The 23,956-nt window shown below is 40.0% G+C and overlaps 1 protein-coding gene and 1 non-coding gene across 2 annotated transcripts in view; one reads left to right on the top strand and one right to left on the bottom strand.

Annotated features, from left to right (window-relative positions):
• Positions 1-23,956, bottom strand: part of Msn (moesin) — a 70,231-nt gene that overhangs the window by 11,562 nt on the left and 34,713 nt on the right. Inside the window, exons 2-6 of the mRNA XM_034485201.1 lie at positions 14,043-14,126; positions 6,134-6,229; positions 3,755-4,029; positions 2,222-2,305; positions 979-1,125 (exon numbers count right to left, since the gene is read on the bottom strand). Of these exons, the coding sequence (XP_034341092.1) occupies positions 979-1,125; positions 2,222-2,305; positions 3,755-4,029; positions 6,134-6,229; positions 14,043-14,126 (686 nt within the window). The remainder of the gene's footprint in view (positions 1-978; positions 1,126-2,221; positions 2,306-3,754; positions 4,030-6,133; positions 6,230-14,042; positions 14,127-23,956) is intronic.
• Positions 5,866-6,005, top strand: LOC117695654 (small Cajal body-specific RNA 3). Its single transcript, XR_004604688.1, has one exon.

Genomic DNA, 23,956 nt, shown 5'->3' with positions numbered 1-23,956 from the left:
GCCACAAGAAGCAAGCCTAAGCAGTACTCCTTCATGGCCTTTGCCTCAGCTCCTGCCTCTGGGTTCCCGTCATGCTTAAGTTTCTGCCCTCACTGCTTTTAATGATGAATACAAAAGTGTGAGCAAAATAAACCCTTTCCTCCCCAAGTTGCTTTTGGTCATGGTGTCTCATCACAACATGGTAACTCTAGTCTAAGACATCCATGAATTAACTATGAAGCTAAAGCTGACCTTGAACTTCTGATTCTTACTGCCTGCCCCTCCTGAGTGCTAGGATAACAGACATGTACCACCATACCCAGCATAGTTTAGATATTAAGTGTCTCCCAGAAGGCAATTTGTTGAAGGCTACATCCCCAGATACTGGTGTTATCTGGGTGGCAGAACTTTATGAGCAGGGCCTGGTTGAAGGAAGTAAATTATTAAGGGTATGGCCTCAAAGAAGACATTGGAATTCCACTCCCTTCCTCTTTCACTGTCTATTTCACTGTCTATTTCACCAGGAGGTGAACAACTACAAGCTCTCCACCATGAAACTCTCCTCAATATAGGCTCATCGCAGCTGCATCAAATAAATGCAGACTGAAAGCTCTGAAAGTACAAGCCAAAATCTATATTTCCTCCTTTAAGTTGATTTCTCCCGGGTATTCTGTCACAGGTACAGAAAGATGATTAACAGACATTTTTTTTTCTCACAATAGTTCTTCAAAGTGCGGTATGCAGGTTATGTTCATGACACTTCTCAGTTGTAATAACATTTCAAATGTTCAACAGTCACATATAGCTAGTGATTATCATAATAGATAGTACAAATCTGGTTGATATAGGATGAAGGAAGGTGTACAATATCTTGGCTGGACTTAAGCCGGTAGGAAAAATAACTGAGGTAGGACTCAAGGGGTATAGACTTGCTCTGTGGAAAGGGATGACCCTATCTTTAAGAGTGATCCAAATAACTGAGAGAAGTCTGAAGCATACCTGTCATTCTGCTCATAAATGTTGAGACCCAAGGCATCCACGCCCAGCCACAACTCTGAGCCTTTCTTGTTCTTGATGCTGAAATAGTTCACACCATACATCTCCAGGTCTTGAGCAATCTTGAGATATTCCAGGACAGCATCCTCCCTATATGATACAGAATAGGAGAGGGGTATTCTTACAAAGTAAAGCTTCCATAGCAGGCCCAGCAACATAGAAAGCCAGCTTGCTCTCTGTTTCTGACAATGGTCTTGATAGCAGGACTTGGAAATGGATAGAACTTAAGCAAGTGACTATTAAAAAGAAAACACATTATTTCTGTTAAATAAAAACTGCTGACAGGAACGTAAAGAATAAGAACAGTCTACCTTGTTGGCCTCTGGAATATTAGCTGTTACAGAAACTATATTCTCCCTCCTCTGCATTGTGACATCCTCTTAAAAATGAGATTTGTTTCTCAACCAAACAGCTATAAAATGCTCTTATAGAATTTAGAGAGCTCCTTTCCCATTTATTTTTAGAAAAGCAATTGACAAGATAGCCCAGAAACTTCCTGGATACTCTGATCTTCCTTCCTTTTCATTGCACTCAAAACTGTTTAAGATGTAGAAAGTGGTGGAACATGCCTGTAATCCTAGAACCACCTGTACTGTGTGTTCAAGATCAACCTAGGCTACATAATGAGATCATTTCTCAAAAGAACTTGTGGGGCTGGCAAGTTGGGTCAGTTGGTCATGGCATTGACCAGCAAGCCTGACAACCTGAGTTCAGTCAAATACTGGGACCTACACTGTAGAGTAGAAGAAAATAGACTCCCAAAAGTTGGTCTGACCTCTACATGTGCACCCTGGCATAAAGCAGAGGTGTGCTTGTATGGATGGACACACACACACAGAAAGACAGAGACAGAGAGAGTCAGAGAGACAAAGAAAGACAGACAGAAACAGAGAGGACATACAAAATAAAAATAATAAAAATAAAGTCCTGATGTTATAGTTAATGATCCTTTCAAGTTACAGCCCTTTGCATTAAAACTTTGCTCTTATGAATTTAAAAAAATGCCTAAAATAAACTACAGTCTTACAATGATTCAAGGTTGTCTTGTATATCTAAATGTTGAAATCATCCCTAGTCTCTCTCTTAAAATCCACCAATGTACCTAATAATTTGCCTTTTCTTTGTAGACACCATCCTCATTCTCCTTACAAGGACAGTGAAGCTCATGCTATTAGAAGAGGCTTACCTGAGCATGCCCCGGTGTTCCTCATGCCACACCTGGATCCGCTCTTCCCACTGGTCTTTGTTGAGTTTGTGCTGCTCCAAGACTCTAGAAAGATAGTGTGTGGTCAATTAAGTACAGACCATAGGCAGGAGGGAAGGGAAGCTAAGCTCACTTAGCTCTCTGTGGAGTTGATGCAACTGTGAAGTTAGCCCACTGAGATATTGCTGGATTCATACTGAAAATTAGACCTGAACACACTGAAACAGACATAAGGAACTTCTTAAAAGAAAAGCTTCTAAGAACAGATGACCAAACAGAACAACAGAATCATCCTCTTGTAGTCACCCATTTGTTTGTTTGTTTGAGATGGGTCTCTCTATTATACTTACCTCACCTATCCTGAACTCACTATGTAGACCAGGCTAGCCTCAAACTCAAGAGAGCTCTACCTGCCTCAGCCCCCCACCCCTACCCCCACCCCCGCCAAGTGCTGGGATAAAAAGGCCACATCCTCTTTATACCATTAACCACAATGCTAATAATGTGTTGTATCTCCAAGCTCAGCAAGAATACATAGGAGTCTGTGATCAGGGCCTAACAGTAAAAGACGGGCAGAAATATTCTCTCCTAGATCCTCTTGGAGACAACAGTTGGTGTTTATAAGACAGAGCTTTGCATACAGAGCAGGGAAGTGGTCACAAAATACTCTGAGGGAAACCAAGAGGCCTAACACATAGTTCTACTAGATTGTTAAACAAGCACTGCTTTAAATATGCCATCTCAGACATCATGCCACTGACAACCAAAGAGTCCCAGGGCACAATCACCATCCCTAAGACCATCTGTGTACACACCACAGCTCAAGCTTCATTTTTCTTCTTCTATTCTAATCTAAAAGCCTGTGGAAATAAATGGCCATCTGATACAAAATGAAGCAAGCCCCTTGTGCATTAAAAAAAAATTCAAGAAATTGGGGGTTCAGATCAGGTCTGCCAAAAAATCTGCTATGGGAGATGGGGCAAATCAGAGTTAGTACCTCTGTATCTTTATTCCCTGAGCCAGAAAATAAGGACAATGCTTGCCTTGTTTATTTAGCGTTGTCATGATGTTAAAATAAAAATATCAAGTGTTTAAAAGCTTTCACCTTCGAAGTTTACAAAATCAGAAAACTGCTCAATGGTACTCGTGGTTTGCATATTTTCTCTCTCTCTCCTGTGAATTTCTAAAATAAAATCTCATCAGTGAAAGAAAAATGGAACCAGGGGAGAGGACAAAACAAATCAACTCATCTTTGCTTCTACATCAGCACCTATCCCCAGGGTAATGGAGCTTTGATATCAAAGAGTGAAAGGGGAAAAGAGATTTTTTTTTGAGGACCGGAAATACAATCAGATACAATAGTATATGCAAATGTGTCTCTCTCAGCAGCATAACAGTCTTTAGAGAGAACTCAATGGGAAAAAAAACTTATCTGGCAGCCCCTATAGGGTGGGCTTTGTCTGCTACCCACTATGCACTTTAGCTAGGTCAAAGGAAGCCAGGATACAACCTCACCTTTGGGGCAGCAACTTATCTCCAGCCAGGTAGCCAGACTTGTGCACTTCTTTATTGAAGTCACCATACTTAGATTGGACGGCATAGGAAGCCAACAGCACAGCAGTTTCAGGTGGACAATAAATGTCATCATTGAGAATGCCCTCCTTCACTTGCAGAAAGAACAGGCGCTGGGTGATATCCTGGATCAGTTCTTCAGATACATCCTCTGGGTAGAACTTAGCCCGGAACTTGAAGAGCAACGGACTTTCCTTCCGCACATCCTGTGCAGTCACCTGGGAGGAGCAAAGAGGTTACAAAGGCTCCCCCAAAACAGACTGTGATGATGGGAGAGTGTCTATGAGGCATTCAGAGGACTCTGAAAGGCTGTAAGTGTGGGTAATCTCCCAAGGCTGGGAGGCAACCCTCATAACTAAATTTTTAAAAAGCAAACAAATAATAAAAACCAAAAGTATTACTTTCATTGGGGAATCTTATATACATTTCTCCCTCTTAAGAATTTTCTTAGCTGGGCGGTGGTGGCGCACGCCTTTAATCCCAGCACTTGGGAGGCAGAGGCAGGTGGATTTCTGAGTTCGAGGCCAGCCTGGTCTACAGAGTGAGTTCCAGGACAGCCAGGGCTACACAGAGAAACCTTGTCTCAAATAAAACCAAAAAAAAAAAAAAAAGAATTTTCTTCTGATATGAGGCCCCCAACACATATACAGCAGAGGACTGCCAGGTCTGGGTTTAGTCAGAGAAGATGCATCTAACCCTCGAGAGATTGGAGGCACCAGGGAATTTAGAGAACTGGTGGGGTGGGGAGTGGGAGGTAGGGACATCCTAGTGAAGACTGGGGGTCGGAGAGGAGGTATGGGATGTCGAACAGTCAGAGGGTGAACCAGGAGGGGAATAAAATCTGTAGTTTTAAATAAATAAATAAATAAATAAATATTTTAAAAAATTCTTCTTAAAAAATTTATAATACCCACTGATGACAGAAGCCACCACCATCTGACAATATAGCTCACTGATCTCAAATTCTGAGGGTAGATTTAAGAATGTTCCTCTTTTTTTAAAGTTTCTTTTGTAAAAGTTATTTTATTTTATATTTTTTCTGTGTGTGGACATACATGTGTGCTTGGCACCTGTGTTGGCCAGATGAGGGCATCAGATTCCCTGGAATAAGAGTTACAGGTAGGTGTGAGCTTCCATGTCAGTGCTAGGAATTTGAACCCTGATCTTCTAGAACAGCCAGTGCTCTTAACAGTCAATCCATCTCTCCTGCCCCTAATCTCCTCTTTCAAGTGTCCTCAAACTCTACAAACTATTGGAGAACAGCAAGTCTGATTGAAAGCTCAGAATTGGTTAGCTTAGACCATAAACCAGATGACCTTCTAAACCTGAAAATGGCTCTTAATTTATCCAGCAAATGTGCTACTTTGGGGGTCAGCAACATGATTCAGAGGGTACAGGCATTTGCTTTCAAAACTCATTTAGATCCTGGGGACTGACAAAGTGGAAGAGAGAATTGACATGTATACCATGGCATGTACGTATGCATGCACGCATTCACATGGACAGGCATAGTAAATATATTTATAATATAGTAAATAAATATAAGTTACAAAGTTTTCACTCTTTAATAAAACAAGACTCTTTGAAGCAGAAAGCGAGATACCCGCCTCCAGATACAATTAGCAAACTTAGCCACAGCACAGTATTAAATCCTCTAAGGTCAACTGTTAGCCAGTTTGAGGATATGAAGAGGGGAGTCTGCCAGGTGTCTCCAGAGATACTATTTGGGGCTCTCTCTGGCAACTCTACAGATCTCAAGTTAAAAAAAAAATAGGTATCTTAATACTTTAAACCACTAAAAGCTTTGGTCTAAAACAAATCTAATTAAAGAAGAGTCTCCACTTCCTTTGGCTTGACCATCTTGCTCAGAAGTCAAAGTTGCCTGTACTTCGATGAAAGTAGTAAATAGGACTACAGTGTTGGTCTACCTGTAATCACAAAACTCTGAAAGTGGAATTAAGATCAGATGTTCAAGGTCACTGTCTGCTACATATAGAGCTTGAGACCAGCCTAGAATATGAAACCCTTTCTCAAAATAAAAAGAGGAGGATTGTTATGGAACCTGTAGAACCAGCCAGGCAGACAAATGAGAAACAATCTTTTGTCTACAGAAAGAAGGCAGCAATCTGGCATAAACCTGGAAATCTTCGTCTGATTTCAGACAGCTAAGTCTAGTCATTCCGTTCCATACAACTTTTAAAACTAACACTCTGAATATTGGTCCCTTTGTTGTTTTGTTCAATATGTGACTGACTATTGCAGGTTTGCTAGCTAGCATATGTGATTACCTGGAAGACTTCTAACTGAGTAGTAAGTGATTACCTTCTTATTGAGTTTCAGCCAAGTAGAGAAAGCTTTTGTGTCCTGGTACTGCAGACCAAAGAACCAAACTTCCCTCAAACCGATAGTTTTCACCACCTGGAAAAGACAACAGAATAACTGGTTTAATATCTACCCCATGCCAGGAAGTAAAGAACATAAAGTTGGAACTAACTTAAGCTACCCTTAAAAGGTTTAAGGTACTGTTAGTCTTTTTTTTAAGAACATGAAAGTAGAAAGGAAACAAACTATTTAGGAAAAGGACAAGAACCAATGGATTAAAGGAATGGCCTTATAATCAAATATATGTGCATGAAAGTGACACAAATCAATTGTTTTGTGCAATTAACATATGCTTAATACATAATTTAAAAAGAAAAAAAAAGAATTGCTATCAGTTTCTTTGCCTACTAAGTACTACTGTGAACACTGATACACACCAAGAATCTTGCATCCATTATCATCTTGAATTCTCAAAAAAGCTCTATGGCAGAAGTACAATGAGGTTCACTTTACAGATGGTAAAGTTAAAAGTCCAGAAAAGAAATGGTATGCCCAACAGGCAGATAATGAGTGACAGAGTCAAGATTTAGCTTATGTCATATTCCCAAATCAAGCCAATTGTCATATGCTCTGCCACTGTCTCATCTCCCTTCTCCTACAATGCTATATAGCTGTCTGCTCCCAGAATGGATTAGAGACTGTACACAAAGATTCTTAGGTTACCTCCTGTATCATATTCTCCTGGGGAACTCTCATATATTGTCCTTCAGCATTTTAAAATTTATTATAAAGAGTATTACATTGGGCCTAGTAATAACTGCCTGTAATACCAACACTCAAGAGGAGGTGAAGGCAGGAGAATCAGAAGTTCAGTGTCACCATCCTTAGTTACACAGAGTCTATACCCAGTCTGGGCTACATAAGATTTTGTGTCAAATGGGGGTGAGAGCAGCTGTGCTTAATCTCACACTTAGGGGACAGAAGCAGGCTGCTCTCTGAATTGGAGACCAGCTCAGTCTACATGTCAAGCTCCAGGCCAGCCAGGGATAGTTGTTGAATGTCTGTCTAAAATTAACAAAGGAGGCACATTTAAAAAGACACAGATGAACAAACGGAAAAGGTGCAGAGATACACCTGGAGATGTGCAGTTCCTATGTCCTCAAGCACATGTCCCTTAAGGAACTTCCACATGTCTAGCTATCTAGAAGCTTCCCAACCTAAACCTTTAGGTTTCTATGGAAGAATTACCTCACTATCAGGAAGGAAGAAAAGGAAGCCTGCAAGGAAAAGACAGATGGAGCCTGTTCTTGGGCCCTGATATTAGCATATAGACGGTCCAGTTGTAGGCTCCACACCAACATGCCCAAGACTAGGGATGGCCACACTAAAGCTAAGCCATATCCTGATAAAGTCAGGATGACATCAGAGAGCCCTCATCTTTTCTTCTAGGTATAAAAGAATAGAAATAAAAGTTTATGGTAGGATAAGTAGGGAATCTAAGAGCCTTAACTAGAGATAAAAACAAGAACTCAGAGTTGCCAACATTTCTTCTAGTAAACAAACAAATACATTCCTGGGACCACCTCATACAATAACCACTCTAAGGCTATTAACCACATTCTTAAGATATCACACTTTCTCTTTATAGCTGTCACATATCAGGAACTCTGAACAAAAATCTTTTATCTGTAACTTCCAGACACTATACTTCATTTTGCTGGTCACAACTTCCTCATTACCTAATTGGGAGGAAAGTTGTCAAATGATCTCACATGAAGGGTTGTGTATGGGAAGATTTTCTTTTTAAGTTCTTGTTACATTTAACATAGGACCCAAGTAATAACTCTGATTTTCAATACATTTTCAGAGTTATGATTGAAATGCAACCAGTGGGAAGAGGAGAGTTCCAAACTGTTCAGATCTCAAAGAAAGAAAAAGACTCACTGAAGATAGGCTAGGCTACAGGACTAAATGCCTAGGTACTGAAGGAGTGGTGCATGAAAGGAACTGAACTGGTAAAGCAACAGTTGGCTTTTACCTAAACCAAGAGGCCAGTTGTGGTGGCTCAGAAATCCTAGGACTGAAGGGGATTTTGATATGAGCCAGTGCTTCTTTTGTAAGCAGAGGGAAATCAAAATGGTATGAATTTTCCACTTCCTTAAGCTCTTGAGCTTGGAGAGATGAGCAGTCTCTCAGCCTATGCTGAAGTTCCAAAGTGGGGCTATGGGAGGAAGGAAATGCAGTCTGAAGTCAGAACTGATACTGAAAAAGAATAAACGGCAAAAGAGAAGACCTGTGACTACAGGCTACAAAGAAATGTCCAATTAAGGTTTATGGAGTGATGGGAGCCATTTGCTCAGACAACACTTGGCCCCATTTCCAATTCTAAGAACAAAGAAACTGGACGAGAAATTACTCACTTCCAATGTTTACAGTCACCAAGAAGTCTATTTCAGGTGGTGCTGGATTGGAGAGCGGAAAGACCTTGCTTTCCAAGTTAAAGAAAAGTATCTAGCTCTTTATTCTAGGAATAAACCTCTGTGGCTCCAGTAAGTAGATTCCTATAAAGCTGAGAAACGGCTCCCTCCCTGAGTAAAAAAAAAAAAAAAAAAAAAAAAAAAAAAAAAAGTTCCCTTTGGTACTAGACATCCTTCTCATAAGACCTAAGCTAGTATTCCTCAAAGCTGACCTTAAGAAACACTTAAGCAGAAGACACAGTCATTGATTACACCCAAAAGGTCTGAGAGTATGGTAGAACTGAGGTGCACTAAAAGCATCATGAATCAAGATAACTGGGAAATTATCCCAATAAACACATTTTGGATTAAGAAAAATTCTAGAGGCTGTGAATTCTGCTCTGTACTATACACTGCTATCCTAGTAGACTGTGGAGAGAAAACAGGGCTAACACAACACAGGCTATTAAACTGAAGTCCAGTGATGTGTCTATCAAGTTGCCTTCAACGTATAAGTACTGCTCTCAGCTTTGGTCAGAGGAGCTTCTTTACGCTGTGCTCAGCAGTGATTGTGGACTTTTAACTGGCCAAAGTGCCAAGAATAAGTGACTGTTGACTATTCAGCCTTAAATGAAACATCTAGATCATCTCCTCCAAGGCACCAAGAACATCAGAAAGAGAGGGCAGTTAGACCATCCGAGCCGGAAGATGTGGACGAGTGCTATGAAATGCTGCCATACAGGATGCCCATTGCAGTCCTGAGCTCCCAGCACCTGTGATTACACACATGAGACCTCCATAAGATTTGAGTTAACATCTTATCATGAAGTCACACCCATCCCTGAAGATCTACAGGCACTTACTGGTTGGTAATCATACTTCTGTGGATGAGCCTAAAGAAACCCACTGGGTTCTGAGGGAGGGGTAGACATGAAAGTAGAAAAGGGACCAGCTGAGATAGGAAAGAGATCAGCAGGAGTGGAAATCGGGACTACGGGGAAGAAGGGAGGGATGAATATATCAAAATACATTAAGTGCATTTATTGAAAATGTTATACCAAGCTAGGCATGGTGGTGTGCACCTATAATCCCAGCACTTAGGTGGAGGAGACAGGTGAATCTCTGAGGCTAGCCTGGTATACAGAGTGAGTTCTAGTGAGGGCTAGTACTACACAGAAAAATCCTGTCTCAAAAAATAACAACAAAAAAGAAAGAAAACCAATTATTATTATATGTATTTAACACATAGTGATAAAAAAAAACAACCTACAAAGAAAACTGAAGTCCAATGAAAGGAAGAGATTTGCCTTAAAGAACAATCATTGCTAACTTCTAGGAGCTTTGGCCTGTAAGACAGATCCCCATTTACCTCTTTCATTTTTTTAACTTGCAGAAGTCAATTCAAGAGACAGTGCTGCCTTCCTTGTATACCACCCGAATCTATTTGTGTAACAAACCAGCGACGACATCATGAGCCATCTCAGAAGCACAGAGCTGCATTATAAGCAAGGCCAGAGACTTAAGAAAAAAAATCGGCATGAGAAATTATGTGCAAAACTGCATTGCAACAGTGCCCCAACATCTGAGTATGCTGAGAGTCCATTACAGGCTGGCAGCAGCTGTATCATCACCCACCTAAAAGCAAATTGATGGTTAACTGAAAAAAATCTGTAAGATGCTACCACAGCATCTGCTTCTTATGTTCCACATAGCCTGTACTACAGTGAGCATCTTCTTCACAGAACAAACAGCACTCAGCCCAGTTTCTGCTTAGGGAGTAGGCTAGGCAAAGGGAATTCACGTAGGGCATAGTTGACAGAGGCTGGGAAAACTAGAATCTATCAAGATTCAAGGTCAAGCTAGAACACTCTCAATAGCTGTGTGAGCTTAACCAGAACTTTTCTCCTCCCAAAACCTGTTTCTCATCAACTGGATGGGACTATGACTAATATTAGTGTCATAATAGGTGTTAATCATGCTACAAAATAAAAGCAGAATTTAAAAGTCCTAATGTAAAATCTGCCAGTGACAAGTACTTCACTAAGTCAGAAAAGCTTTGCAATTTTATGGTTCCCTCAACTGAACTCCCACAACATTTCCCACAACATTTGGCTATTAATAAGATCAACTATTAGAATGGCTGAAAAGCCAGACAGGATCTCTATATACATGTGCATATATACATGCAATAGCAATTATTAGAAAAGAGGCCTTAAATCTGAAGGAGAGTGGGGAGGAGATTAGGAGAAGGGGTGGAGAGAAAAAGGAAGGGAGAAATGTTGTAATCATACTGTACTCTCAAAAAAAAAAAAAAAAAAAAAAAAAAAAAAAAAAACAATGTTATTCATAATGGTAGCCCTGCCACCTAGTGGCACCTATGTAATTCAGGATGGAGTCATCTGACAAATCTGCTTTAAGAGATTAAAGCAAGCCAAGTACAGCATGCCTGCAGCAAAATGTATTCTTCCTCTTTCCTGTCAGGGAACACACTCACAGAAAGAAACAGAAGTAGGGGAAGCAACTGTGGGCCCCATTTCCATTTCCCACCAGGCTCTGCGTCTCCTCAAGCTATGGTTTCCCATTGTTGCATGTTATTTATCACTGGATGCCGAAATATGCTTCTTGACCAGAAAGGAAGTAAAATAAAGAGGAAGCATATTTCATCAAGTTCAAATCTTTTCTCCAATGGTTTTCACCTGTGATATCACAGCTCAGACCCTTCTGCCCTCACAGAGGATGGCTGTATTCTCTGTTCTATGGCAACCTCTCAGGGACCTAAGGACAGAAAACACATCTAGGTGACATGTCAAAGCTGTAACACCCTCATTTGCCCCAAACAGTGCAGTGCAGTGGGAGAAGAATATGTTTGTTCAGATCTGTATTTGAAACTCCATATCACAACTTGCTGGTGAACTGACCTACCAAGGTATGTTCTTTGTCCTCTTAAGGAAAGGATTGCTGTGATGATTTAAGAATCCAGCTAGCACTACAAAATCAACTCACCATTTTTCAAGAATACAATGTACTGTTACCAACAATAGTCATCATGTTATATAATAGAACTCAAGGTCATATTTTCATTTATATCTATGTCTGTTGAGACAGGGTTTCATGTTGCCCAGGCTAGCCTCAATTAAAGCTCACTATGCTCTTGGGAATGACCTTGAACTCCTGATCCTTCTGCCTCTACAGAAATTACAGGTTATCACACCCAACTTCAGACTCACTCTAATCTAAATGAAATTGTATCTAAAGCACCTAGCTATAGTAGGTGCTCAATAAATATACTTCCTAAGACATTGCTTATTCAGATGAGAAATTATTTAGTTTTCTCTCTCAGTCCTTTCTTTGATGACTATAAAAGGTTAAACTCTCTTATGTACTCTGTTTGGGGGGCAATAGCCTTAAAAGTAGCATACCAGCCAGGAACCTAGCACATGTCTGTAATTCCAGGAATCAGCAGGCTTAAAACAAGAAGATTGTCTCAAGTTCTGGGCAGCATGGACTACATAATAAATACCAGGTCAGCCAGAGTTATAGAGCATGACCTCAACCCCACCCCTGCCCCCAACACACACAAATTTACCATTCCAATCTGCACAGGGCTCACAGCCATAGAAGCCTCCCACTGAACTACATATACAGTACGTAGAGCAAACCAACACTAACAATGAATTAATAAATTGAGGTTTTTTGAAATTAATAAAACTTTGCCCACAGATTTTTTTTATTGCCCCAGGCTCTAAGTCATGTCTTCTTTGCCTTCAGCAGCCATCCCCCTCCAATTCAAAAGAACAAGAGCAGGGAAGGAAGAGTATAGTGATCATTTGGTTTGGGAGAGGAATGGGTAGAATCAAAACTATGGAAGGAGTCTAAGAAGAGGCCAGTATCATCTGGTGGCATCAGTACCTTCTGTACCTCTTCCTGAAATCTTACCATCTAAAACAAGGGACCCAGAGATATATATTGTATAGTACAAACATCCTATGTTTGTCTTATAGACTGTTAGAAGCCAATCCAGAAGAGATATTCTGCCAGCTGCCTGTCTCCTCCTACCAATTCAAATGAGGCATTTTCCTTCTTTTATAGAAAAGGATTGTCTGAACTATAAACAATGGAAATACAGAAGGAGGAGAAGAAACTGTGCAGAAAAAGTGGCAGTGATAAATTTTTGAGAAATAACCTAATTTGAGAAACCACTTACAGATAGGGAAACTGAGGCCCAAAGAAGGGAAATAAGGGAAATGTTTGCATGAAACAACAAAAAATTAGCTAGCCAAACCAGCTCTAGAGACCAGAATTTCTGACTTTCTATCCAGTATCCAAGTTCAGCAGTCTGTCCCTTTAAAAGCTCTCCAATATAAAAACCCACATGCAAAGTGGGAATGCAAAACCTTAATATAATCAAAATGCATTCAGCCATTGCAGACTAGTACTGTAATCACTTATGAGCTATGGGAATGTCAACACATTATTTTTGTGTTTAAAAGTTCCTCAGACTAACTTGTATTTTCACAAATTAACCATCAGTGATTACCTTACAAATTATACTGATTGCCTATTCAAAACAAAAACACAAAACAAACTCAAGAGAAGGAGTAAGTTCCAACTAAATCCAAAATAAGATGATCAAGCCTATCTCCCTATTCTAGTTCATATGAGACAAAGAGCATCATGGTATTTGAAAGGAGGCCATCATTTACTATTCTACCACATGCATGTACATAATACTCTCTTCTAAGCTATTTGGGTTTGGGTTTTTTATTGTCTTGTCCAGTTCTGATCTGAAATTTTATGCAACCTTATATCTCACAGTAACCAGTTTTTTGGATTATGATTAAGATATAAATAAACATTACATTTTTATAAAAACAAAAGATCTATATGGTAAGCATTAACTGCCACCCTTTCTTCCACATTTGTATATGTGCATTGATGATCATGCCACAGTCCAAACGTGGAAGTGAGAGGACAACTTAGAGGTCTGGAGGCACACACCTAGAATCCTAGCACTTGGGAGGCAGAGGAATGAGAATTGTGAGTTAGAAGCCAGCCTGGGATACACAGGAAATTCAAGGACAGCCTGGAATTTTAAAAGAGACTTGTCTATAAATAGATAAATAAATAAACAAACAAACATCGTTCACAGTTGAAGGCTCCATATATTCATATTTTCAGCAAATCTAGCATATAATCATGCTCCCTGTCTGTTTTCTCCCTTGCTCAGGAGCAAGGATAGGATGTGTTAGAGCAATGAAATTGAGATTTCAGGTTGCCAGCATTAAAATTTGCCTCCTTTTTAATTAAGTCTGCAGTCAGCCTTTGTTCTCACCATCCTTGGAGAGGCAAGTAGAAAAAAAAGACCTTTCCCAAAGCATAAAAGGAATGAGTGACCTGCATTGTGACGAGACCTATTAACAGAAGAAGTAGTTAGGAACAAGGCCCTCCTTTACCTGGTCAAACAGCTGCTTGCCAGTGGTGTTGGGCTGAATGGCAAACTCCAGCTCTGCATCCATGGTGGTTACACGCACACTGATCTAGGATGAGATGAAAGAAAGCAGATTAGTTGTTTGGTTTTGTACTCAGTAGATTTGGGGAAAATGTCTATTAGGTTTCTTGAAAGAAACCTAAACACCAAGAAAGTGAGAAAATAAGAAATTGGTATGAAGAAGGGTAAAATATTGACATAAGTCTTAACTATATTCCCACCTACATTACTGAGGATAAAAACATAGCCACAGACAATGCTCTACCAAGAAACAAAGAATGTAAACCATCCTACTACAAAGAGGAAGTATTGACTATATTTCTTCCAAAAACTATTCTTTATCTGCACCAGCCAGCTCCATCCCATAGAATTCTCTCCTTACCCCAGATCTATAGCCTGGCTTATCTATGGCACAAGTAGATCTCTGCAGAAGCAAGGTAAAATAAAGAACACTGGATTCTTTACTATAAACATTCCAAGTTACAACACCAACCTTCTAAGCAAAATGTACTCCTGTCCTCCTCAACCTGTGGGTCATGACCCCCTTAGGGGAGTTAAATTACCCTTTCATAAAGGTTTTCTAAGACCACTGAAAAACACAGATATTACATTACAATCCATAACAGTAGAAAAATTACAGTTATCAAGTAGGAAGTATTTTTATGGTTAGGGGTCACAGCATGAAGAACTGTATTAAAGGGTCATAGCATTAGGAAGGTTGAGAACCACTGCAATAAAGGCATGATGGTAATGGGAGTAACTAACCATTTTATGATTGAATTTGAGGTCAACTCCACAGGAGGAAATTGATGCCCAGTACTGTAAACCTGCTCAAAAACCCATGGCTTTGGAGGTCATATGCCCTAGTGGGACTACTATTGTTTTACTCAATAGAAATGCAGTCAAATTGGCCTCTTAATGTGTATTTATATCCACAGATAGTTTTGTTCTGAGGCTTAGAGAAGTTTCTTTTTGCAATAGCTTTCAGCTAATACAAACTCACAACTGGTCAAAGTTCTGAGAATAAGTGACTGTTGAGTACTTGGTCCTAAAGAAGGAATCATCATGTACCCACTCCTGCCCAAAGTCCAAAGAAAACTATAGAAGATGGAATAGACAGAATGTAAGTGCTGGAGGACAGAGAAGTGCTGCAACACTCTTCTGCAACCATGAACTCACAGCAATGGAGGATAGGTCTGCCCTCAAGACCTGCACAATATTGGGCACATCAACACGGATAGGGCAAGGGCTAACGACACTCCATCCTGTCCTAAGGAGCAAAAGCCAATTAACTGTTGCAGGACAGATGTCATTTTTCTGTAGCCATTGGTAAGTTGCCCTTGTAAGTAACCTCCCACACATGCTCATGAAAACAACCCTAATTAAACGCAGTGGAGGATTAAAAAAAAAAAAAAACTATTGAGGCAAAGAGGACAAGAAAGGACAGCATGAAGAATATGATCAAAGTGTGTGTGTGTGTGTGTGTGTATATACAATATCTATACATACATATATATTTGAAATTGTGTAATAAAAATAATTAAGAAAACTGAGTTCAGCCAGGCAGTGGTGGCGCACGCCTTTAATTGCAGCACTTGGAAGGCAGAAGCAGGCAGATCTCTGAGTTCGAGGCCAGCCTGGTCTTCAGAGTGAGTTCCAGGACAGCCAGGGCTACACAGAGAAACCCTGTCTTGAAAAAACAAAAAACAAACAAACAAAAACTGCTACCAAAACCAAGTTAATGGAAGGACAAAGAGGGAGCCAGACACAGACCGACGAACTACCAGACAGGAAGGAAAGGGGAGGGGTGAAATGATATAATTATATTTTAATCCAAAAATATAAGTGAAAAATAACATATTCTATTTTTAAATGAAAACAGAAAAAATATCAAGTAACAATAGTTTATTAGGGGAAGAAGAGTGAGACCCCCTCTCCCCCGTGGCAACCAAATCAAAGCTTTTATATATCTCAGAGGGAAAGAGTTTAGTCGCTAAATTTTAGTTAATCCCAGCCCACCATTTTCTTCATATGTCTGTATTGTCTCTTCCCTCTGGTAAACATCTCAGATGCACACTAGTAGCAAGTTCGGAGTTATGCTGTCTACAGATTGAGACGCAAGTTTAACCCAAATCAACCTCACAGACTCTATTGCTACTCAGGAGATGGAAGCCAGAAAGACAAGATCATGTTCTTTTCTGCTGTCTCTGATAGTCTTGGTGCTTCACACAATTCCTGATACACTGTATGGGTATTTGTAACCACAAGCCATTATTAGATCATTCACCAAGATATATTTGGCCAGAAGATAAATTTTTTTAAGTGTCCAACTATATTTCCAAGGGAATGGAAAGAACTCTTGAACTGCAGACAAGTGTGCAGTCATTGATATGAAGAGACAGAAGGTCATACTTTCCCAAAATACCTCTGCACAGAAGGAAGTTGAATTAAATCCTTAGAAGCTTTTTTAAATTAAAAATATAACAGATAACCATGTAGGACTACATTGGCACTAGACAATATAGTCACAACCTTAGAAGTAGATTCCCTGATGTATATCAATGATAAGTGAGATTTTATTGTGAAGGAGGTTTTTTTAGTAAAAACTTGACAGTGGGTACTAGTAAATATAGTGACAATAAACAACAGCGTTCATGTATCTAGATATACAAGTCACTAGGTACTTCCTATGTATTATCCCTCTTAACACCAACAGTCCCTCTGTGATTGTTTCTACACTGAGGGTGAGAAAATAGATATAATGTATATTATATCACAGATACATAATCATCATGCTAGTATGTGAAAGTTGGAATACAGGTCTATGTGCAGATCTTACGATTTAAACCAATATGTTAATTTCCTCTTACAAAATATGGAAGGCTTCAATTTAAAAAAATCAAAGATAAATTTTATACTACTAGCTGTTTTGCTCAACAACCTAGCCAAAAGCTGGCTTGTTATATGGACATGTAAAATTTCGTGCTTTGGGGCTATCAAGATGGTGCTTCCTACTAAGCCTGACCATATGAGTTGAATCACTAAGACACACATGATGGAGGAAGAGAACCAACTTCCGTAGCTTGTCCTTTGACCTCCATATGCATACTCCCCACCCCCTCGCTCTCTCACACACACACCACACCAAAGAATCCCAAACAACAACAAAAAATAATAATTAATAATATAGAGGGAGTGGAATGGGGACAGTGGCCTTCCTAATATAATACATTGGTTTATTCTCATATCAATATTTATTTCTAATTTAGAATTATGTGTCTGGAACACAAGGCAAAGTAGGCACAAAGAAAATGCTGACTACAGGAATAGTCATCAAGTAAAAGGCTATAAAATAGATGACTACAGAAATAAGAATGTAATTCAGTGGTAGAGCAGTTATCTAGTATGGTTAGGGGTGGAGGCAAAAGAGGACTAAAGATAGTACAAACAGAGAGAGGCCATTTTACTTTTTCACCTTTTTATGGGAGGTAACATTCTTGCCAATCTTGCAAAGTCAATGGAACACTTGTCAGAATTATTTTTATAGCATAAAATAAATACGAGATTGTTTATATTGGGATAGATGTCAAATTTAATAATGTGTACTTATATACTATATTAAGTTAATTACCTAATATTGGGTCTTAATAATTATTACTGTGATTTCTTTTTTAAAATCTTTTTATTTTCAACAGATCCACACATTTATACAATTAATTTTAGTCATCTTACACACCCTGCATTCCCCTCCACCTCCCATTAGCACTCTTTACCATGTGTCCCTCTCCTTGTTTCTAAGTCTTTTTTTCTGTCTGCTCCACTGAGTTTAATTTGATTTCCTTACCCAAGCATGGATGGGAAGTTTGTCAACACAGCAAGGACAACTTGTCTGTGGCAATGTCACTTTATAAAGTGACACCACTCCTCCAATAAGCATTAATTGTCAATAGTCCCAGAGGGAGGAAAGTGATATGTCTTCTGGATACAGCATAGCCACTACACTATTGTAATTCTAATTTAGTATAGATGATATTCGAGAGATCTAGAATAACTATCTCAGACTGCCACTGATGACACTATCATAGGTATTGCTGCTACTAAAAATTTTTGCTTATATTTATGATTAAAAGGCTAAATTTTTAGTTGGAACTTAGTGCAAACAAATGCAGCCATCCCTTTGTATCTATAAAGAACTGTTTCCAGGACCCCCATGGGCACAAAACCCCACAAATGTTCAAGTCCCTTTTAAAAAAATGTCATAATATTTGCATATAACCTACATGCATCTTTTTGTGTTCTCTAAATCATCTCTAAATAATTTCTGATACCAAACACATAGGCTGGGAATGTAGCTCCATGGTACAGCCATGGCTTAGCATATGTAAGGGTTCAGTCTCATAAACCAATGTTTTAATGTAATGTTATATAAATAAGCCACTATTCTTTTTTGTTTGAGGAATAATAAGACAAAGTCTGCACATGTTCAGTACAGATGCAATTTTTTCCCCAAATATTTTCAACCCACAGCTGGCTGAGAGCCAACTATATCCACATTCATAGGTCTTTTCCTGTTTCAAATGCTATTCACGGATAGAACTTCTGGTTAAGGGACTTTCTAGAAATTTATTTCAATTCACCTAATACAGATGGAGCACATTGTTTAAAGAATTATGAGTATAGGAGAACTGTAGAATTTATTCTGACCTTGAGGCAATTACTGAATTACCAAAGAACTGTAATGGTAACACACAGGGAAGTCCCTGAAAAGCAGAACAGAAAAACCTTTTGTGCAAGTTAAGAATCATATTAAGGTGGTTTTTCCATAGATCTCTAAGGACAGGATTGATTTTGGGAAAGGGACTCAAAATAGAAAAACCAAAACAAGGGGATTTAAGTAAGATAAACGGAGCCTAAAACTTGACGGGAATAGTAGGAGTTAGTACTGATTAAAGGTTGGTTTGTTCTTTGATAATCTAGGGTGCAAATTACACAAGACAAGCTACAGCCCCAACCCATGTCACATGAGGCCCTCTGGACATTCACCTCTACTAGGGTCTACTTCCCTCCTTTTGGAATTAACCTCACTTTTTCATTGGAGAGGGAGAAGGAGAAGGAAAAGGAAAGGCAGGGGGAGAGGGAGAGGGAAAGAGAGACAGAGAGAAAGAGAGAGGCTGAGAGGCACTAAGAGACAAAGAGAGAGACAGAGAGTAAGAGAGACACAGAGAGAGACAGAGATAGGGAGAGAAACAGGGAGAGAGAAAAAGAGAGAGAAGTCTTGTTTGGGAAGGTTTTTTTTTTTTTTTTTTTTTTTTTTTTAAAAAAAAAAAGAAGGTGGCCAGTGGGTACCCATCACTAACTAAGCCTTACAGCCTGAGTTCAAGCCCTAAATCTGTATGTTGGGGGGAAAGAACCAACTATCATAAGATGTCCTCTGACCTCTGCATACTATGGTAAGTGCACACATAAGTACACACAGAAATTTCTTTTTAAACTCTGAAATTGAAGCTTCCAAATTCAGCAAAAATGTCCCTGGCAGGGAATAAAGGAGCTGATCTGAGTAAACTAGCAATTTAAAGGATAATTCACAGCAGAGAGAATTGTTTACACAGCTAAATCCTTGCCTAAGCTGGGCCTGAGTATGCAGACATAGACTGAGGTCAAAGACTGTGTCTATGGAGAACAGACGGGTTTAAGGAACATGACAACAAAAATCATGGGTACGCATTTTGAGAGTGTGTCATCCTCTCACATACACTGGTCCTCCCACCTCTAGTCCAAGAACAATAAATCCACTGATGCTTACTGAACAATTGAACATAGATACCTCCCACAGGAAGCCTCTCTGAGAATTAACTCCTCTTGGTGGTCCACCATCCAAAGGCTTCAACTAGGATCACTCTTACACCTTGAATTGGATAGCCTGAAACATAACCAGGCCGGATGCTGACTCTGACTGGGCAGCGGGAGCTGGAATGCTTTAGTCTATGACCCAGTGGCTTCAAAGAGACCATCCCTTTCCTTACAGCCAGGATCACCCAGGTAAGCAGCAGTACTCTACAGCAAAGTGCTCTAGCCATAATTCACCTCCACCTGTCACATGTTCTTAACAATAAAACCTTTTGTCTAGGGGGAGAGACAGGGAGAAGAAATAATCACAAGTTAACCTTGCTGGAAAAACTGAAAGTAACTTTTGTCAGTTCATAAGTGAAAAACCCGAAGTACACAGACACAGGTGACAGAACACTTATTGTATGCCAACTCTGTGCCAGCCCCATCACCCACAGTCTCAGTTCAATCACTTAAGCCAAATTTCTTCTGCTAGCAGTTGGTGGAGGCGGGTCTTCTGGACATTCCTGGAGCTCCTTCCATAACTCCACCCGCCTCTCTAGTCATGGTAATTGCACTGCTCTCTTCAGACACTGTCTTGGTAACTATTTTGCCAAAGCCCACACACTGTAGCATATATAGGAAGCCTGGGTACATCTTGAAAACACTGCTTGGATAGGACTCCCTTGTCTCCCTGGGGCAGAACCTGTGTAAGTCCAGTTGGGTCTGAGCTCCACAACCTTACTGCCATCTCTGAATTCTGAGGGAGTGGCCTTTCTTTCTGGGCTTTCGGGGAGGGGGGCTGATAATGGGAGGAAGACAATTATAATTGGAGGAGAGGCGCAAGAGGAAATACAGGTCTTACTAGGGCAACCCCAGAACTCAAATTTCTTCCTCAGGCAGAGAGTAATCACCAGTGTCACCTGAATCACCTTCACCCAGCATTTCCTGTGGCAGGGCCTGGACTATCTTAATTCTGAGGATAACAGAACAGCCTCAAGAACTTCTTTTCTCTAAGAAGAAAGTAAGAGTTGCCTTGACTTTCCAGCCCAGGAGGTGAAGAACCTGGTCACCTTGCCCCTTGCCCAACATATACACACACTCACATCAACTTCCCAACAACTTATTCTTCTTTCTCCCTAATGATTTGGAAATGGCACCTGGCATGATTATTCCTTTACCTCTCTTTGGACCTATTTCCAGACCTTCCCAGACTTACCTGGGCGTAACCTTTCCTAGATCTGTGTCTGTTCTCTGTAGTTTCTACAGAAGAGAATCACTGCAATCCTGACCCACACCCATACCTTCATGACTCAACATTAGTTCTCCAACCACTCCAGCTGCTCCAAAAAGCCTAGGAGACAAGAGTCTCTTTCATTTGTTTTGGCTCAGCCCTGCCCTCCAAAAAATTCCAAGAAGCATTTCAACTGACAGAGTATACTAGAGACTTGAGTGCTGTTCTTTCAGTTACCATGTTTGAGGTACTAAACCATCTCAGCAATGAAGATACAGCCACCTTATCAGCAAAAAATTACTCTTGTGCGTGTGTGTGTGTGTGCGTGTTTTAACTAATTATGGTCTCATGAACAAAAGCAGCTCATCAGTCAAGTCATGCCCTAGAAACAATGCTCAACCCCAGCTCAGATCTTCTTCCAGGCACACAGGTTACCACCTTGCAATGTCCTTAACATGGTCATTCCCCAGAAAATCATCTGACTTTTCCCTTCAGAATTTCTTACTTCTATTCTGCAAAACAAGAAGTAGTGTGGATTCCCAAACTCTTAAGCCTGAAAGGACCTCAGTGAGCATTTAACTCAAATTCAACAGTTCACAGATAGGAAAACTGAAGTATGAGAAAGAGAGGCACTGGTCCAGTGTCACACAGCTACTAGATAGTATGAGAACAGGGATTAAAATCTGGGTGCTTGGGCTACGAGAGTGGCTTGGTGCTAGCTAAAGGTTTGCCAAGGGTTAATGAAGACCAGTGTTCCACCTCCAACACCACAAATAATATCTAGTTTTTAAAAATTAGCTCTTGGTCCCATAGCACATTTAATATGCCTTCATGTCACCCTAGATCTTAGAAGTAGTTAGTAAACCCTTCATACATGCTACTTTGAATCTGAAGATACTATGTGGAGGAGGCTGCACGAGTAGGTTTCAATTAAAAACACAAAACTGACACTATTTGGAAGTCTAGTTTTCAACAGGGTATAGATCTAACTTTCATGCTGAGATAACCACTACCACCCATTCTAGGGAGACACAATATTTCATAACAAAATGGAAGCAAAGATGTAAAGAATAAAAGGAATGGGTCCATACCTAGGTAGCCAAGAACAACAATTCCCATAAAACTTTGAAGGTGCCGAAATGAAAAGGAAATAAGCCCATCATTAATAAAATAAGCATCCAAATGTGAGAAACTGTTATTTGGAGCCACACCCGGCTGGGCTTCACTCTCTCTAGTCAGCTTCCTGCTTGACCCAGGCTCCTGCCAGCAAGTTTCACAGGAAATTATTTGTAGACTAGAGACAGACCATTTTTGGCAGCCTGAAGATGCAGGCTCTGCCCAGGGCACCAGAAGAGGGCTCTATTCCCTCTATTTAGGAGCACAACACATCAACCTTCAACATCATGTCTCTGAAGAACAATGCAGTTGACCCAAGCACCAGCAGAGTTTCCTTCAACTGCTCATAAGAATCCCAAATCTCTGGGTGTTACAACTGCCAAAGCCAGGATAAGCAAACTATTCAGGGGTCAGGAGAAAGCTTACAGACCTAGTCCAAAAGAACTGCTTTTCAAAGGCTAGGTAGGCTATGGTTGACTTCTATCCCCTTCATAAGTAGAATTTCATAGTAGTTAAAGATGACCTTTAACTCCTAATTTTCCTGTCCTTCATGATCCTAATTCTAGAATTACATGCATGCACCACAAAGCCTGGCCCAGCACTTTTAATGTTCTTTCTCTTAGGAGAGATGGGAAAATTTCCCCAAGAAACAGAATTATAAAGGATGAGTGAACACAGCAGTGCATTTATGATGCTTTATCCTGTTCAAAGGCTGCCATGTCTTCCTTCCTTGTTCTGAACTCTGCTTGACTATTTTTTTCCTGCAGTGTCTTTTATTACTAATCCTTACCACTCAATAAAACCTACCAAGACTCCCAAAATCTCAGAGCTGGTATCACAAAGATCATAAACTAGGCTTCAAAATGACTCAATACAATCACCTGAGGTAAATTTTTGGAAGAGTCCCTTGCCGATCCACAAAGATTCTGGCTTCTTGGGTCAGAAGGGGACTGGCCATCAGAAAGTTAAGAACCACCAAGATAATTCCAAGGCCCTTCCCAATTTGTAAACCTCATGATGATAAAATGGCTTTGGAAACTATCTGATTGAGGGAAACACAGAAAGCAGAGGTTAACTAGAAGACATCAAGCGTGTGGTTTAGTAAAAGTCTCTCCAGGATTGAACATAACCCACACCCAAAAAGATCAAGGATGCCATAGTCTTTCTATAGCCACTTCATCCCTTTATGTTCTAGTATCCTTGTCTGTAAAGTATGATGACAATAATGTCTATTCCTCCCTAAGAACCACTACTACCTATACCCACATACTAAAGTAGTATTTCAGTAACAGGGAAAGCATGAATTTATATCCTAAAAATATCAATACAAGATCTAGCTCTACCAACGAGCCAAAAGCTCTTAAATCTCATAAAATGAGCATAATGATGCCAGTGTAGCAAGCATGTTGTTTGGTGCTAATGAGATGGTGCCCTTAACTGATTGCAAAAACCATTTTTGACATTAGTCAACAACCCAGATTCCTAGTCCCCAATCCAAGATTACTATAATATATTCTCCAGAGGAGTGGCTTGGGAATCTGTATTTCAACAAGTACCCTGAGACACTCATTACCTGAGTTTAAAGAAACATACTCTAGCACAGATTCTGGTGACATCAGAGCACAGGACCAGTAACCTATATGTCCAAGATGGTTTCTGGCCCAGAAATCCTCCTTCAGGGACCTTGAAGATAGGATATGACA

The sequence above is a fragment of the Arvicanthis niloticus genome, chromosome X (assembly GCF_011762505.2).
Source record: "Arvicanthis niloticus isolate mArvNil1 chromosome X, mArvNil1.pat.X, whole genome shotgun sequence".
Lineage (NCBI taxonomy): Eukaryota > Metazoa > Chordata > Mammalia > Rodentia > Muridae > Arvicanthis > Arvicanthis niloticus.
Note: the sequence above shows the minus strand (reverse complement) of the source record. Positions and strands in the feature narration are given on the sequence as shown.